Source organism: Brassica oleracea, chromosome C1 (assembly GCF_000695525.1).
Source record: "Brassica oleracea var. oleracea cultivar TO1000 chromosome C1, BOL, whole genome shotgun sequence".
Classification (NCBI taxonomy): domain Eukaryota; kingdom Viridiplantae; phylum Streptophyta; class Magnoliopsida; order Brassicales; family Brassicaceae; genus Brassica; species Brassica oleracea.
Genome location: NC_027748.1, coordinates 11,798,336 through 11,814,746, shown reverse-complemented (window position 1 = coordinate 11,814,746; position 16,411 = coordinate 11,798,336). Strand labels below are relative to the sequence as shown.

At 39.7% G+C, this 16,411-nt stretch overlaps 3 protein-coding genes across 3 annotated transcripts; 2 read left to right on the top strand and 1 right to left on the bottom strand.

Annotated features, from left to right (window-relative positions):
* The first annotated feature begins 230 nt into the window (after positions 1 to 230).
* On the top strand, positions 231 to 3,643 carry LOC106324865 (glucose-6-phosphate isomerase 1, chloroplastic). Its single transcript, XM_013762861.1, is given in 14 exon segments — positions 231 to 815; positions 898 to 1,020; positions 1,202 to 1,300; positions 1,392 to 1,475; positions 1,663 to 1,806; positions 1,886 to 1,951; positions 2,059 to 2,127; positions 2,227 to 2,334; positions 2,560 to 2,612; positions 2,697 to 2,835; positions 2,921 to 3,077; positions 3,158 to 3,236; positions 3,326 to 3,392; positions 3,483 to 3,643. Coding segments are annotated over 14 exon segments (1,851 nt in total). The 5' UTR covers positions 231 to 290; the 3' UTR covers positions 3,621 to 3,643.
* Positions 3,644 to 4,350: 707 nt separating this feature from the next.
* On the top strand, positions 4,351 to 11,566 carry LOC106310770. The gene is made up of 21 exons (XM_013747991.1): positions 4,351 to 5,010; positions 5,274 to 5,446; positions 5,532 to 5,603; positions 5,745 to 5,879; positions 5,997 to 6,115; positions 6,190 to 6,492; positions 6,595 to 6,682; positions 6,782 to 6,887; positions 6,960 to 7,073; positions 7,511 to 7,674; positions 7,767 to 7,887; positions 8,236 to 8,460; positions 8,542 to 8,732; positions 9,229 to 9,396; positions 9,466 to 9,571; positions 9,876 to 10,013; positions 10,205 to 10,366; positions 10,456 to 10,656; positions 10,744 to 10,938; positions 11,010 to 11,081; positions 11,169 to 11,566. Exons 1-21 carry the CDS (start codon positions 4,567 to 4,569, stop codon positions 11,319 to 11,321), a joined length of 3,450 nt encoding a protein of 1,149 aa, XP_013603445.1. The 5' UTR covers positions 4,351 to 4,566; the 3' UTR covers positions 11,322 to 11,566.
* A 206-nt stretch (positions 11,567 to 11,772) lies between these two features.
* LOC106344400 lies at positions 11,773 to 13,238 on the bottom strand. The gene is made up of 6 exons (XM_013783791.1): positions 12,875 to 13,238; positions 12,703 to 12,793; positions 12,476 to 12,630; positions 12,364 to 12,391; positions 12,145 to 12,253; positions 11,773 to 12,027 (listed from the first exon to the last, which is right to left on the bottom strand). Exons 1-6 carry the CDS (start codon positions 13,130 to 13,132, stop codon positions 11,946 to 11,948), a joined length of 723 nt encoding a protein of 240 aa, XP_013639245.1. The 5' UTR covers positions 13,133 to 13,238; the 3' UTR covers positions 11,773 to 11,945.
* Positions 13,239 to 16,411: the final 3,173 nt, after the last annotated feature.

The following is a 16,411-nucleotide window of genomic DNA, read 5'->3' as shown; positions in this document are numbered from 1 at the left end:
TAGTTTCTTGTTTATATGGATGGTTTATAGATTTTTGATAGTTTTAGTGGTTTTTATTGGTTTAATAATTTTGAAATATAATCCGGCTATATGGCCAGTTCATGGTCGAACCAATTACTAGACCAACCCGGCTATATAACTGGTTCACGGTCGAATCCGGTCCAACCATCGGGTCAGTCCGGTTTTAAAAACACTACCGAAAACACACAAACTCAAAAAGATACCCCGAATAAACCAAATATACCCTCTCTCTGTTTCTCTCTTCCCTCGTAAACATCGCTGTCTCCGAGATGGCCTCTCTCTCAACCCTCTACTCTTCTTCTCCTTCTCTCAAACAGTCCACCGTTAAAGCATTCACGTCTCCGACGACCAGAGGAGACTCCTTCTCTTTCCCACACACCTCCAAACCAACAACACTCCTACCGTTGACTCTCTCCGCGTCACGCGCCGACACTTCTCACTCTGATGCCGCCGCCGCCGCCGCCAAGAAGGAGCTCATCAAAGACCCAGATGCGCTCTGGAAGCGCTACCTCGACTGGCTATACCAGCAGAAGGACATTGGACTGTACCTCGATGTCAGCCGCGTCGGGTTCACTGACGAGTTCGTGGTCGAAATGGAGGAGAGATTCAAATCTGCGTTTAAGGCTATGGAGGAGCTTGAGAAAGGGTCTATAGCGAATCCAGACGAAGGGAGGATGGTTGGTCATTACTGGCTTAGGAACTCTGGTCTCGCTCCTAGGCCGGGTCTAAAGACGTTGATCGAGAACACTCTTGATTCGATCTGTAGTTTCGCTGATGACATAGTCTCTGGCAAGGTTTATTATTCGATCTCGCCTTGCAATGCAGAGTCTTTACTTAGCTCACTGTTTGAATCTTGTTTGCTTGCTTGCTTGACAGATAAAGCCACCATCTTCTACTGTGGGTCGTTTTACTCAGATACTCTCTGTAGGCATTGGAGGCTCAGCTCTTGGACCTCAGTTTGTTGCTGAGGCCTTGGCTCCTGATAATCCTCCGTTGAAGGTATCTGACGCTGTTCTCATTGTAGTCAACACTACATTTCCTTGTTGTTAAGCTTCTTGGCTAGTCCCTTTGGGCTTTATCTGATTCAAATAGTCTTATTTGTTTTCTACTATATTGAAAGTCTCAATTTTTGTTTTGGTTAACTTGTTATGACTCTTCTTTATTTTTTGACTGTTGATAGATAAGGTTTATTGACAACACCGACCCTGCGGGAATAGATCATCAGATCGCACAACTTGGGCCAGAGCTTGCCTCAACTTTAGTAATTGTCATCTCAAAGGTGTGTGTACTTTAATTCAGCTGTGTGCACTTACTGTTTATATGATACTTACTTGGTCCTGATATTGGTGAGTATGACTTTTTTTTCCTAGAGTGGAGGTACTCCTGAAACTAGAAATGGACTACTGGAAGTACAGAAAGCATTTCGTGACGCTGGTCTGAACTTCGCAAAACAGGTTTTGATCTCAGGTCTCTACGAACTGGAAAATAACTGAGACAAGTGTATATTGTCTGATTGTAAAAACTGGCTTCCCGTGGATCATTAGACACTACCTTCATATGTATTTGCATATGATTTAGCGTCAACTTCTTCCCAACTGTAGTTCCTCAGCAGCATATTCTCGATGTATGCGGCTTATACAGGGTGTTGCAATAACACAATAGAACTCGTTGCTGGATAACACGGCGAGAATTGAAGGTTGGTTAGCTAGGTTTCCTATGTACGACTGGGTGGGTGGAAGAACATCAGTAATGTCTGCGGTTGGTCTGCTTCCAGCAGCACTACAGGTAATAATTGGTACAAAAGCTTAAAGTTAGGACGATCATTAGTTGCTTTTATGTATATTAATGCACTGTCATCGTATAGGGGATTGATATTAGAGAGATGCTTGCTGGTGCTGGGATAATGGATGAGGCTACTAGGACAACTTCTGTAAGTCTTAGTTGTTGTAGCTTGTGTATGAACTCCTTCATTGAAGATGAATTTATGAACCGTTTCACATGGTTGAGTTTTCTGACTCGCCTGCAAATTTCTTTCAGCTCAAGAATAACCCTGCAGCGCTCTTAGCAATGTGTTGGTACTGGGCTTCTGATGGCGTTGGTTCCAAGGTATTTTTCCTCAACTTTTTCAAGAACGTCTAAGGCTAGCAAGGAGATTGAGTTTGTATTGATGTTTTAAACTCATTTTTTTCTTTCTTTCTTTTACAGGATATGGTTATACTTCCTTACAAGGATAGCTTATTACTATTTAGCCGGTATCTGCAGCAGCTGGTCATGGAATCTCTAGGAAAGGAGTTTGATCTTGACGGTAACACTGTAAGCATACTCTTCCTTCAACTTTCACCGCAGGACCCTGAATGAAAGTTCATGTGCATTTTAAATGTCAGAAGATCTTGGATACTTACTTAATTACTTGTGTGTATGCATGATTGAGTTGAATTTGTTACCCCTCTGCCATGGAAGAGTTGAAACAATGTGTACTGTTTTCTCAACCATGTTATTACAATTGTGATCTCAAGGAGCGGTGATTTGAATATGCAGGTTAATCAAGGGTTAACTGTATACGGAAACAAAGGGAGCACAGATCAGCACGCGTGAGTTTTCTTCATTCATATATATATTTTCCTTAAGGGAGCTCTTTAAACAACAGTATTTATTAATTTGTTGAATTTCATTAGCTACATTCAACAGCTGAGAGAGGGTGTGCACAATTTCTTTGCAACCTTTATAGAAGTGCTACGTGACAGACCCCCAGGTCATGATTGGGATCTTGAGCCAGGTGTCACTTGTGGAGACTACCTCTTTGGGATGCTACAGGTCTGATTCAAGAATCTCTTTTCCTACGACTTAGGGCGGGAGATAGTTATATGGACCACTGATGAACTGTTTTGAATTTGTACAGGGAACTAGATCTGCTTTATATGCAAACGGTAGAGAGTCCATTAGTGTTACCATCGAGGAAGTGACACCAAGATCTGTTGGGGCTCTTATAGCTCTTTATGAAAGAGCGGTCGGGTTATATGCCTCACTTGTCAACATAAATGCTTACCACCAACCTGGTATAGATATTCTGCCCAAATGTTTTGTAATATCCCAACTCAAATGTTTACTGAATCTGAAAAATAAACAACGGTCTCAGGTGTGGAAGCTGGTAAGAAAGCAGCAGCAGAAGTACTGGCCTTGCAAAAGCGTGTATTGTCAGTTCTTAATGAAGCCAGGTAAGAACCAGACCATGTCTGTTACTCTTTTCAAATCTTTGTCAAGAGAGACTGGTCTTATATACTAATCCTTCTTTCTCTGCCTGCAGCTGTAAAGATCCAGTAGAGCCATTGACACTGGACGAGATAGCTGATCGTTGCCATGCTCCTGAGGAAGTAACGTCCAACTCCTTGAGAAATAAAACTTACATTAGTAACTTTTTGAATAGACATATCACAGAAGGTTTTATCTTTTGAATTGTGCAGATTGAGATGATATACAAGATCATAGCGCACATGTCTGCAAATGATAGAGTTCTAATAGCTGAAGGAAGCTGCGGATCGCCAAGGAGTGTCAAAGTGTTCCTGGGCGAGTGCAATGTGGATGACATGTACGCACAGTGAAACCCAACACTATGATCGAAACTCAATTGAGTCACATTCTCGGTTTTCTTTATTTTATTTCTGCCATGACTATGGTTTTGAAAAGAATAAAAAAAAAGAATGCAATAAAGAGCAGGAAACAGTTGTGCACTTGTTTGAAATAAAGTTTCTTTCAGAAAGTGGAAAGTGTGTTATTGTAATGAAAACAGTGGAGGATTTCATCAACCAATCAGGTTAAGATGTTATTTTTGTTTGCATCTCTGTAAAGAAATAAAAAGCATAAGCAACTTCACATGTGAGTTAGATAAGAATGGTCACGAATGCTCTCAACAAACCTTCTCCATTACAGTATATTTAGTATTACAATTCAAGCAAGTGAATAGTTTTTCACTTACCACTTTGAAAATTCGAATTGGAATATGTTGACAAAAAAGATGGTTGATCTGCCGTGCATAAGAGAACAAGACATCTCTCGATTTGTCCCCACCACCACCTGTTTTGTAGCTAAATATAACAATCAACAAAATATAGTAACGTTACACTTGAGAACAAATTTAATAATAATCACTTTCCCACGTCATTACTACCCGTTATGCTCCCATCGACAACAAGCTCATGGGCCACAACGACGCCGTTTCGAGTGTCTCACCGACTGGTCTGCCTTTCTTCTCTACCCCTTTCCCAAATTTGAATTCCCTAATTTTTTTGGAATAATAAAAAGTAACAAAAAGATTTCCAAAACTAAAAATAAAAAATACAAAAATCAATTTGAAATTCACAGATTTGGATCGTCTCTCTCTCTCTCTCTCTCTCTCACACTAGCTCATCCCCCTGAAAAGCTTCCTGATTAAGCTTTCTTCACCTCCTCCACTGCAAAACCTAGCCTCGATCTGTAAACTCCATTGCAATCTCGTAGTACTTCATTAGCTCAATTTTAGCAACTTCCTTCACCTCAATCAACTACACCATGATCTCCAGCGAACGATTGAAATCACCCGCTCCCAAAGTCCTTAACGGCAACGAATCGTCCTCAGCTCCTATACCCGATGCTGACGCCACTGCTTCCGAAGACGATATGAGTGTAAACTCCAACGACGACGTTTCCCTCGATTCGTCTCCCGAGAACAGTAGAGTCTCCAGCGGCGTCGGCCGTAGCTACGGGAGGAACTCGTCTTGTTATACTTACTCCGAAGTGAGCTCCTCCAGAGACACTCTCGTCGTGGCTTCACGCGGACAGACGGAGCCTAGATATGATACTGATACGGAGGAGGAAGAGGATGAATCGACGGATTCAGCTTCTAGCTCGCAGTTTTCTCCTCCGGCGGCGGCGACTGGGAGGAGGATTGACGGCGGTGTGTCTAGGGTTGAAAGTCACTTACCGATTACGGACGGTGGAGCTGCCGTTGAGAAGGTTGAATCTCCGATCCTAGAGTATTATTGATAGATCCAATACGATGTCGTATTATGATTGAGCTTTCTTCGTTCGTATAGCTATGATGACTAATAAGATGATAGATATGGAAAAGATGAAATTGCAATTTTGTTTTTGTTTTCGTTTATAGTGAATGTATGTTACATCAAATAAGAATTGCTTGTCTTGGTTCGGTTTTACTTGTATAATTGGTGGAACATCAAGGATGTGATTTGTTTCTATAATGTTGTTTCATATTGCAGGAGCTTGATGACAAGTTTTCTTCTGAAGAAGTCAGCGATATTCCCAGTGCTCCTCCATTTTCAGGGGCAGCAGAGGAGTCTGAAGAAATCAAACCAGCGACTTCAGGCGTTCAAGTTTCAGAAGCCATAACAGAAGATTGTGTAGAAAGTAAAAAGACTGGCCATTTTACTAGGTATTCTCGTCTATTTTCGCTTTTTATTTAAAATGAATTCTGAATTTTGCTAAACCATTGTAACGTTTTGCTTCTGTTCCTGTAGAACTAGTGCTGCTTCCGAGTCATTTGGGCCATCTGATCAACATCCAGCTCGGCTGCCAAATTTTCATGCAAGGTAATTAGGATCTGATTAGCGTGTTTACTGCTTCAGAAAGTTATTATAGAAACATACAAACCCCAGTGTTATCTTCAATCAGTGTAGTAAACAAGTTGGATTATTTTTAAACACTACCGCATATTTTTGTGTACCCTACAGTGCTCGCGGGCCCTGGCATGCTGTTGTTTCCTACGATGCATGTGTACGCCTTTGCCTTAATGCATGGGCAAAGGGCTGCATGGAGGCTCCCATGTTTTTGGAAAATGAGTGTGCTCTTTTACGAGAAGCATTCGGGTGAGTATATTATTTACTTGTACACATTTTATATTTCTTTATACAAACTGAAGTCCAAATCCACATGCCTCACAAGCAATTATTGAATAACATTTTTTGGTTTAAACTGAAAAACAGGTTGAAGCAACTCCTTTTGCAATCGGAGGAGGAAATGCTGGTGAAGCAATCTTCACAAGCTCCGCACGAGGGAGTTGCACCAAAACCCAAGAAAAACATTGGCAAAATGATGGTGCAAGGTAAACTTCAATTCCATATTCCATCTGCTTCTTTGGCTGCCATCCTGTAACCAGAAACTTGTCTACTTTTGCAGTACGACGTGTAAAAACCGTTTTGGATGCTCCGATCGGTTGTAGTATATCATCTTTGAAGCCATCGCTGATAAAGTTTGAGAAAATCCGGATTCACTTTTCCAATTTATCAACACGCATATCTTCAGGATGGCGGGCTCTAAGGAAGATCCATGTTCGTGTGCCAGCAAATGGTTCTTCTCTTTCACGTCAAAGCCTAGGATATGTACATTCCAGTACACAGTACTTAAAGCAAGTTTCTGGTCTCCTGAAAGTTGGTGTCACAAGTCTACGCAATAGTTCAACGTCTTATGATGTTGTTCAAGGTATGTGAAAGTTATATCATCCATACTGCCCCAGTTCACTGCTTTTCTGTTTTTTTATTTGTGAGGACTTTTATAAATAATCCGTTTGGTTCTGTCATTCAGAAACATACTCATGTAGGTTAAGATTGAAAAGCTTAACTGAAGATGAGGCCATTATGATGCAACCCGGATCCGGTGAAGACCATGTTTTGTATGTACTTTCTACATTCCTCTTTCCCCTCTCTCAAGTCCACTTTGGGTTGCTTTCTCATATCTGTGGTGTCTGACAAAGTACATGGAATTTCAACAGCTTTCCTGATAGTCATGGAGATGATCTGATTGTTGAAATACTTGATTCAAACGGGAAGGAATTTGGGCGTGTGCTTGTCCAGCTAGCTAATTTTTCTGAAGATTCGGTGAGCAATTTTTACCTACGTTTTTTTTTATGTTAGTACGTTTCAATTGCTGCTAATGAAGAATGCATACAGGCTGAGAAACTTCGCTGGTGGTCTGTTTTTCGTGAGCCAGAACATCAACTTGTGGGAAAACTCCAGCTCTATATTAACTATTCAGCAAGTTTTGATGATAACAGCCATTTGAAGGTGTGTTAGCTACCTATCATTATATTTGGTATCTTTGATGCTCTCTATTTTTATTTGCTTCCTGTTAGTGGATTGGCATCTCTTTTTAGTAGTCTTAGAGACACTCCAGTATTCCATTTCCTTTTGAGCAACTTTTACCTTGTTGATAGTAACAACAACAAACTCTTCTTTTGTTGATAGTAACTAGATGATTTAACCAGTAAATATTATATTATAAGAGTTGTTGATTTTAGACTTTTCATTAGCAATTTTATTAAAAGATGGGAGCGTTATGGTTGTCTAAGAGCTCATGCTCCTCTCTATGTTAATTAATTGAAAATCCATCCTCCATTTGAAGTATGTGTATCCTCTGTAGATTATGTCTCCGAACACAGATATCAAAGTTATTGTATAGTGCTCTGAAATTTTGGTATATAATTTTTTTATTCTTTCTTTAGTGTGGTTCTGTTGCGGAAACAGTCGCATATGACCTAGTCCTGGAAGTGGCCTTGAAAATGCAACGGTTTCAGCAAAGAAACTTGTTGTTATATGGGTCATGGAAATGGCTTTTGGGGGAATTTGCCTCCTATTATGGGATTTCAGATACCTACACTAAGCTCAGGTATACCGTACAAACTTTCTATTTTTCTATCTCGTCATTTGAAGACATGCTATAACTCTTTTTTCACTATCTTACTTGTTTTGTGCTTTAAGGTACTTGTCATATGTGATGGATGTCGCTACACCGACTTCCGATTGTCTCCAATTGGTGCATGACTTGCTAACGCCTGTCATTATGAAAGGAAATGGCAAGAGCGCGTTGAGTCATCAAGAGGTAAATCCGCAGTCATCTATTATTTTTCTTTGCCAAGAATAGGATTTGACTCCAAAGATAGCTTATATACTTTGATCATAATACCTGACTCATTGCACCACATTAGCAATATTATTGTGTTATTCACCGTCGTATTCATAGGTGTGCATGCAATGCAATGGTGAATGACATAGTTAGACTTCACGTAGTTGCTCATGTAGCAATTTTAAGCATCAAACACTACGTCATATCACCCAAGTTATTTCTGTTTGCTGTTGATTTTTTTGTTCTTGTGAAAGCATAATAGTCTTGTCCTACACATGCGCTTTCTGCTTCTGAACCTCCTTTTTTTTTCTTTGCTTTCAACAGAATCGGATCCTAAACGAAATCAAGGACCAAATTGAGCAGATTCTGAAGCTGGTCTTCGAGAACTACAAATCTCTTGACGAGTCCTCATTCTCTGGAATGAATAATGTAGTCAGTTCTGCAACAGGAGTTCCAGCGCCAGCACTTACTCCTGCTGTTAAACTGTACATGCTTCTGCATGATATCTTGTCTCCCGAGGATCAGACTAATCTTTGTCATTACTTCCAGGTATAGCATGAAACCTCTTAATTGCCTTACCTTACTATTGGTTAGTTTTTCTCATCTATTTGGCATCAATGCTTTTGATAGGCAGCAGCAAAGAAGAGATCTAAAAGGCATATGGGTGAGACAGACGAGTATGTTACAAACAACAGTGATCCCAATATTTGGGATCCTTCTGCAATGTCGGCTGCGTACCAGAAAATGACTATGGTCTGCAAGAATGTAAAGAATGAAATTTTTACTGATATTGAGATCCAGAATCAAGATATACTTCCCAGGTTAGTCTGACAAACCATGTTCAGTTAGTCTTCTATTCAGCTATTTCTAAATAATTGGTACAAAAGATAATTGAACGCTACTGTTTTCCTAAATATCCGACTTCAGGTAGATCTTCAACCAAAATATTCTTTGCTGACCAACCCTTGTCAACTATAGTATACTGTTACTTTGTCACAAGCTCTTTAGTTTCGAAGTAGTGCTAAACTGGCAATATTTTTATCACTCAATAGACAGACTTGTCAATATCTTAACTAGATGGCCAAGTTTTTCCAGAGATTTGATAGAAGCTAAGGAGAGGAGAAAAAGCTTCTATCAGTCTCTGGTTATACCTAATTGGCCTCATCCATACTATTGCCTTCATGTGTTATTTGAGACACTGTTGTACCATTATAGTATAAAAATTTATGTGATTGACATGTTTAGATGTGTACTGCACCTCATAGCATCTTCGTGCAGGTGTTGATTGACCAATATTTGCTATATTGTTTTATGCAGCTTTCTTGACCTTCCAAACCTGTCAGCGTCCATATATAGCACTGATCTCAGCAACAGACTTCGAGCATTCCTTGTTGCATGTCCGCCCTCTGGTCCTTCACCAACAGTTGCAGAGCTTGTGATTGCAACTGCAGACTTTCAACGTGATCTTTCCAGCTGGAACATTAGGTAGGTCGTTTAAACTATTTGATTTTTTTTTGTCAATTGTTTTGACTGGTTTCATGGTTCATTTTACAGTCCTATCCAAGGCGGTGTTGATGCAAAAGAGTTGTTCCACCTATATATCATGATTTGGATTCAAGATAGGCGTCTTTCATTACTTGAATCATGCAAACTTGATAAGGTATATATATATATTTATGGATTCTCTATGTGTTATCTTTTATTGTGGAGATGCAAAAGTATTTTTGCGAAGATTAATATGTTACAAAAGCTGAGGCTTGACACAAATATATAGTTTAACTGAAAAATACACAAATAGAGATATATTTACTGTGTGAATTATGATTCATGTGAATAGCTGGATGTGGGTGTTGTTCTGGATTCGTATATAAATTAAGTTGATCCATACTTTTCTCGTCTTTCATTCTTCTCAGCTTATGACGTTTTATTGAGAAACTAACTTTTCTCGTCTGTCATCTAATCAGGTAAAATGGTCTGGAGTCAGGACACAGCATTCAACAACCCCATTTGTTGATGAAATGTACACCAGACTGAACGAGACCATTCAAGAGTATCAAGTTATCATTTCTAGATGGCCGGAATATATCTTTGTTCTGGAGAGTGTAAGTTTTAGCTGTTCCTTTGACGCCTTTTGATTCGCAACTCTGAAAATATTTACTTGTGTATTCAGTATATCTATGGTGCGAATTTGGATTCTAGGGATTTTCATAATCAGGGATTACCGGATTAGCAATTAATTTTTTGATCTTAAGAAATAGGAGTGAATAGAATGACATAAGCTGTGTTTCTTTAGGCTATTGCTGATGTTGAGAAAGCAATTGTGGAAGCTCTGGAGAAGCAGTATGCAGACGTCTTAGCACCTCTCAAAGAAAACTTGGCTCCAAAGAAGTTAAGCTTCAAGTATGTCCAGAAGCTGACCAAAAGAAATGTGATTGCATATACAGTCCCGGATGAGGTGAGCATAATGTTCCTACTCTTCTTTTCTTTAAATTTTGTGAAAGGAAGATTTGTTTTGCTGAGAAGTTTATCTATCTGCTGGTGCAGCTGGGCATTCTACTAAACTCTATGAAGAGAATGCTTGATGTTATACGGCCAAAAATAGAGGCTCAATTTAAATCGTGGTCTTCATGCATTCCTGATGTTGGGAACGCCGCTCCTGGAGATCGTCTTTCCGAGGTGACAGTGATGCTCAGAGCCAAGTTTCGAAATTACCTTCAGGCTGTGGTCGAAAAACTGGTAGAAAATGTGAGTCCATGTTTTGTACTCTTGTTAAATCCCATTACTAAATGCATAAATGCATGTGCTGTAATCAGTTATTTTGATTTTTTTTAGAGCAAGCTACAAAAGACGACAATGTTGAAGAAGATTCTTCAGGACTCTAAAGAAAGTGTTGGAGAATCGGACATCAGAAGCAAAATGCATAACCTGAAGGAGCAGCTCACCAACACAGTGAACCATCTACATTCGGTTTGTGAGACGAATGTCTTCATCGCATTGTCCCGAGGATATTGGGATCGTATGGGACAGGTAACTATTCTAACAGTCTCGCGTGATGTTTTGCGGTGTTGGAGATCTGATTTTTCTTCTGCGCATGACAGATTGTTTTAAGCTTTTTGGAGAACAGGAAAGAGAACAGAGCTTGGTACAAGGGCTCTAGAGTTGCTGTCTCTGTAAGAACCCTATGGAAACTGCCATTAATTTTTTGATTGTACGACTCTTAAGACTTGACCTCATATGTGTATTATTGGTGGCTGCAGATATTGGACGATACATTTGCAGCACAGATGCAGCAGCTGCTAGGCAATTCGTTAAGAGAGCAAGACATGGAACCTCCGAGATCTATTGTGGAAGTTCGCTCTATTCTTTGCAAGGACACTGCAGTTAGTAAATCCAAGTCTTTTTACTACTGAAAATGCTCGAAGAAGGATCAGATCTCATTTGCTCGTCTGTTTGAAGCTGCAAGTATTTTGCTTGGTGGAGCAAATTGTCGAAACCTTCAGATAGCTTTGGGTGCATAATAAAAATACGATGGTTAGTTTACCACGTTTTTCTTTAATACTAATGTGTCCATATATTACAAGACTGGTACGAGTTGTGATAAGACTTAAACAACACGATGAAGTGGAATACAAAAACTCTTTTTTAAAGTCGACTATTGACTAATTCAAGGAAATCTAATTAACCTCTGGGAAAGCTGGATAAACAAAGGCTAAAGAAGAAACATGTCCCTGCGTGATGATGTAAAGATGGTTCATTGCTGATGATTAGTGAACGTGAAGATTATATGGTTAATATCGCCTTCAGGATTTTCAGTCTTTTCAGAATTGAAATTTCATCACGCCAAAGTACTTCAGAAACAAGCACTTCGAATTTGAGATCAAACTAATCTTTTTAACATTTGCATGTTGAGAATAAACATCACAGAGAAGAAGGATCAAACAAAAGGCATATGTACAAATATAAATTAAATTGATATAAAACATTGCTGAGTCGAGGCTGTTGTAACTTTATGAGCACCATGTGAGCGAGACAATTCAGACAAGCTTTGATATGGCCTTGCAAGACACCCAGAAGGCTTTGGATGCAATACTCAGGATCATCGGGTTTTGATATATGCTGTTATACAAAAAAGAAAAAAAAGGAATCAAAAGGACAAATAAGATTTGTGAGAAAAACTTAGAAGCATTCATACAAACTAAAGAAGGAATGTGTTAAAAAAAGAGTGTGATGTACCCTATAGCAGTTGCGCTCCAAGAAGCTACGTTGTAAATAACTTTACTTCCTTCCCATGCTTTACGAAGCTTCCCCTTTCTCTTCTTCACTGAAAACATGGTGCTAAGTGCTACAAACATAAGCAAACTCTCTTAGTATCTAATAAAACTCTTAGATAAGCAAATCCTAGACTACTCTCTTTGGTTATAATTGTGACACATGGAAGTTAAAAGATTTTACCTTTCTGAAGCTGATCAGGTGATATATCCTACACAAAGACAACACTGAGAATAAGTCGAGGAGGCATGAAACAGAACAGAGACGAGGATAGGCCTTAATGAACGCGACGTACCTTAGTCTGCTTAAGGGAAGACAAATAAGTAGCCATGAAACAAGCGATACCGTCAGCTATATCTTCTTCTCTAACAACAACATAATCATCTTCCGTTTGAACCACACCCAATATATCATCTTCACTAACTACGTCCCAAGAGCTACCTTCTTCTTCTGCCAAATTCAATAACTTTAAAAAAAAAAAAGTTTATCTCTACAACCAATAAAAGCAAAGACTTATCTTACCAGCAAGATCTTGGAGAAGTGAAACTTGAGCTAGCTCTATCTTCTCCCTAAAGCCATGACATTCAACTCTAGACTTGATAAGATCATAGAACTGCACAAGAACATAAACCAAACAATCACGGATCGAGTCACAAGCTCAGAGATAGTACGGTGAGGGTATACAAGTATATACTTTATCGGCTTCAGGATCTCCTTGATCGGAAGAAGGAAACTCTTCTTCTTCCCTCTCCTGTGAACCAACGAGGTTGCTGTTATCCTCTCCGGAACCACCGGTTTCGGTTTTATCGCCGCCGGGAGAAGTATCGGCGAGGTTTAGCAGCTCGAGAGCTCTCTGGCAATCGTCGAGCAAGTTCTGCAACGTCTTTCGCTTGACGCGAATACTATCCAAATCGACGGTATCATGAGCTGAACTCGAAACCTCGATTTCCATGGAGGGGGGTTTTTAGTTACAATCGAGACGAAGAAGACGATTGATTGATTGATTGATTGATTGATTGAATGTTCTTCTTCAACCTTTTTCTCTCTTTTTTTTTTTTTTTTTTTTTTTTTTTTTTTGGTGGGGGGCCAAGTCTTTTAAAAAAAAGTTTTTTTGTTTGATTTCAACCGACGGAAATAGGAGAAAAAAAGGGAGAAGAGAGTCGTAAGTAAGACAACAAGCAACTCTACGATTGTTAGAAAATAGAATCTATCGAATCTTAATGAATTAATCTATAACAAAATTTAATAATGTAGATTTAAAATACTATTTTTTGTTTCACGTAAATTATTCAATTGTACGGGGTAATCATCGTACAATGATTTTTAAACCAGCATTAAATCATAACCAAATTTACAGCAAGCCGGGATTGACCTATACAAAAAGTTAACATCAAATCACCACAAAATAAAATAAAACTAGATTATTTAATCGAATCGAACCAGAAATTGGATGTGGGTTACAAAGCCAAAATCGGATGAAAGAAAGCACCGGTTTAATCGGGTACTAAACTGACAGACCAAGAATAATGCGCCTGGCGAGAAACCCCCTCCAGATCTCAGACGCCGAGACCGAACCGGCTAAGTAGCTAACCGATCAGTCCCAATCAATGGAAAAAAAAAATTATGCATGGAATATATCAAACGCTTAGTCGCTGACAGACAAGCACAGTGATGTTTTATGACTAGACGTACAAAATATCATCTCTACAACTTCCAATCGTATATCACAATTCTATACAAAGCGTCGCTTTTTAAAATTTACAACAGCCATATTTTAATGTTTTTGTTGCGTTTTCTTTTAGTTTCTCTGTTGTTTTTGTCGTAAACTGCAAGTTTACAACTTAACACCCTTTTTTCCTGTACACATGCAACGCATTACAGTTTGTCTTCTTCTTATTCTTTTGCATTTGAAGATAACAAAAAGCATGACACCAACTATGTTACTTCGTTCGCAATAAGGCCTCGTCTACCTCTTGGTTGAACAGCCACAGTCCCTCCATGTGCATCCCATGCATACCTAATATATAGGTTATAAATTATCATTGCTTAAGCATGATTATACTGATCACTATAAACTATTAATGTATATTTTCCTCCGAATACATGTTGGTAATTCCTTACCTTAATCTTGGTTCAATTTCAGATTCGATAGGTGATCTAATTCGTTTTTGGTTTGTGTTCGCAGATAGAAACGCAATCAAACAAGACGCAATCAAGATTGTTCATCCGGACTTTGTTTCCTACTGTCCGGGGAGGGAACGGTATCCCTCAAGAGCTTCACTATAATCAGATTCAAGTTCCGGTAACAACGATACAACCCGATCTAAACACACCAGAGAAGATGAGTTGATGTTACCTCCGAAATACACTACAGGTAATCGGATCCTGCTATGGTGACGTCACCGGAGACACTCCGACTCCGTTTCCGCTCGATCGCCTCAGGTAGATCTCGTTCTCTCTGATTATCTCTCTGGCGAGCTCTCTGCAACTTCTCTAATCTCTCTCTCGTTTTCAGAGTGATCGACTTGAAGAAGAAGAAGACGTTAGGCCGTAATAACGGCCATGCTGACTCAACATCAGCTTAAGTGATACGAGGGCCAGCTCAAACACTTCATCAATCTCTCATCAACACTCAATGGCCCAATAGAGTAAAAGCTGGCCCATTAGCAAATTAGATTGAAGACCAAAGCCCACAATTCTCCACCTCTTTGGTTTTCAGACATTTCGATGAAACTCTAAGAGCTGTCTTGTTCCTCCTCTCTCTCTTCTCATCACCGCCTCCTCTCTTTAGACGATGAAAGAAACAACACCGACACGATTCAACCTCTTTGAATCCGTCAAACCTGAGCTTCACCTTCCAAACTTTCTCCGTTTCAGATACTCGGAACCAGTAAGTGCTCCTCTCGACTCTTTATCATCTTTAGAATCGCGATAGAACAGCTTAAACCCTTCGGATCCATCTGCGACTAACTCACAACTGTCTTACATGTCGCATCTTGGATCTTCTCTCAGCTTCTCTCAGCTGTTTTCTGAAAGATACGACTGCAATCAGGTACCTCAACCTTTATGACTCTGAACTGATTCAGCTTCTTTCCATAAAAGCTCATCCTCTGACACTCCTCTTATCTGATACAGCCATAAGACCTCTCTGAGCACTCTCACGACGAACTTTAACAAGATCTCAAGTACTCCACCTAAAACTGAACTTTCTTTTTACTCGGAGGTCCACCACGCTTCTTTTGACCTCCTCTGCTCTACAGGTAACTCCTTCTCGCTTCCACCCTTTTTTTTAACACTTATGAAAAACTTCTTCTGATCTTTTGTAGATACTCATTCATATTATTTTCTTTTTATGTGATGCGAGGTCACTGCGGAGCTACCTGGAGCCACTCATGTGCTTCATCACACGTTCAAAGAATCACAGCAGAGCTGAAACTTAGTGCCAGGTACACACTTAGTTAGAAAGTCTGATGGGTTCTTAGATGTATGAATCTTTGCTAGGCTGACGATTCGTTTAGCAACAATATCTCTGATGAAGTTGAACGGTGTATCCATATGCTTAGTCCTCTCGTGATGAACCGCATTTTTAGATAGAGCAATTGCACTTTGTGAATCACAGTCTATCCTTACACTGTCTTGTTTGTATCCGAGTTCTGAGGTAAAACCTCTTAACCATATTGCTTTTTTCACTGCTAGAGTAAGAGCCATGAACTCGACTTCGGTGGTTGATAGAGCAACCACTGACTGTAAACCTGACTTCCAGGACACAGTATGTCCTCCAACCTTAGAAACAATCTCAGATACTGAGCGTCTCTTGTCTAGATCTGTAGCATAGTCTGAATCAGAATATCCTTCAACTATAAACTCAGTAGATTTCTTAAACGTTAGACACATCTCGTAAGCACCTGCTGCATATCTCAGTACCCACTTAACTGCTTCCCAATGCTCTCTGCTTGGATGTGACATGAAGCGACTGACGAGACCAACTGAAAACCCCAAATCAGGCCTCGAACCAACCATGGCGTACATCAAACTTCATACAGCACTCGCGTATGGCACATCCTTCATGTATTCATACTCTCCAGCTCTTTCTTTAGGATGTAGGCTTTTTAGTTTGAAGTGCGACGCCGTAGGCGTAACAACTGATCTCGCTTCAAACATGCCAAAGGTTTTTAATACCTTTTCTAGATAATTGGCTTGAGACAATTTTAGGACTCCTTCCTTTCTTTCT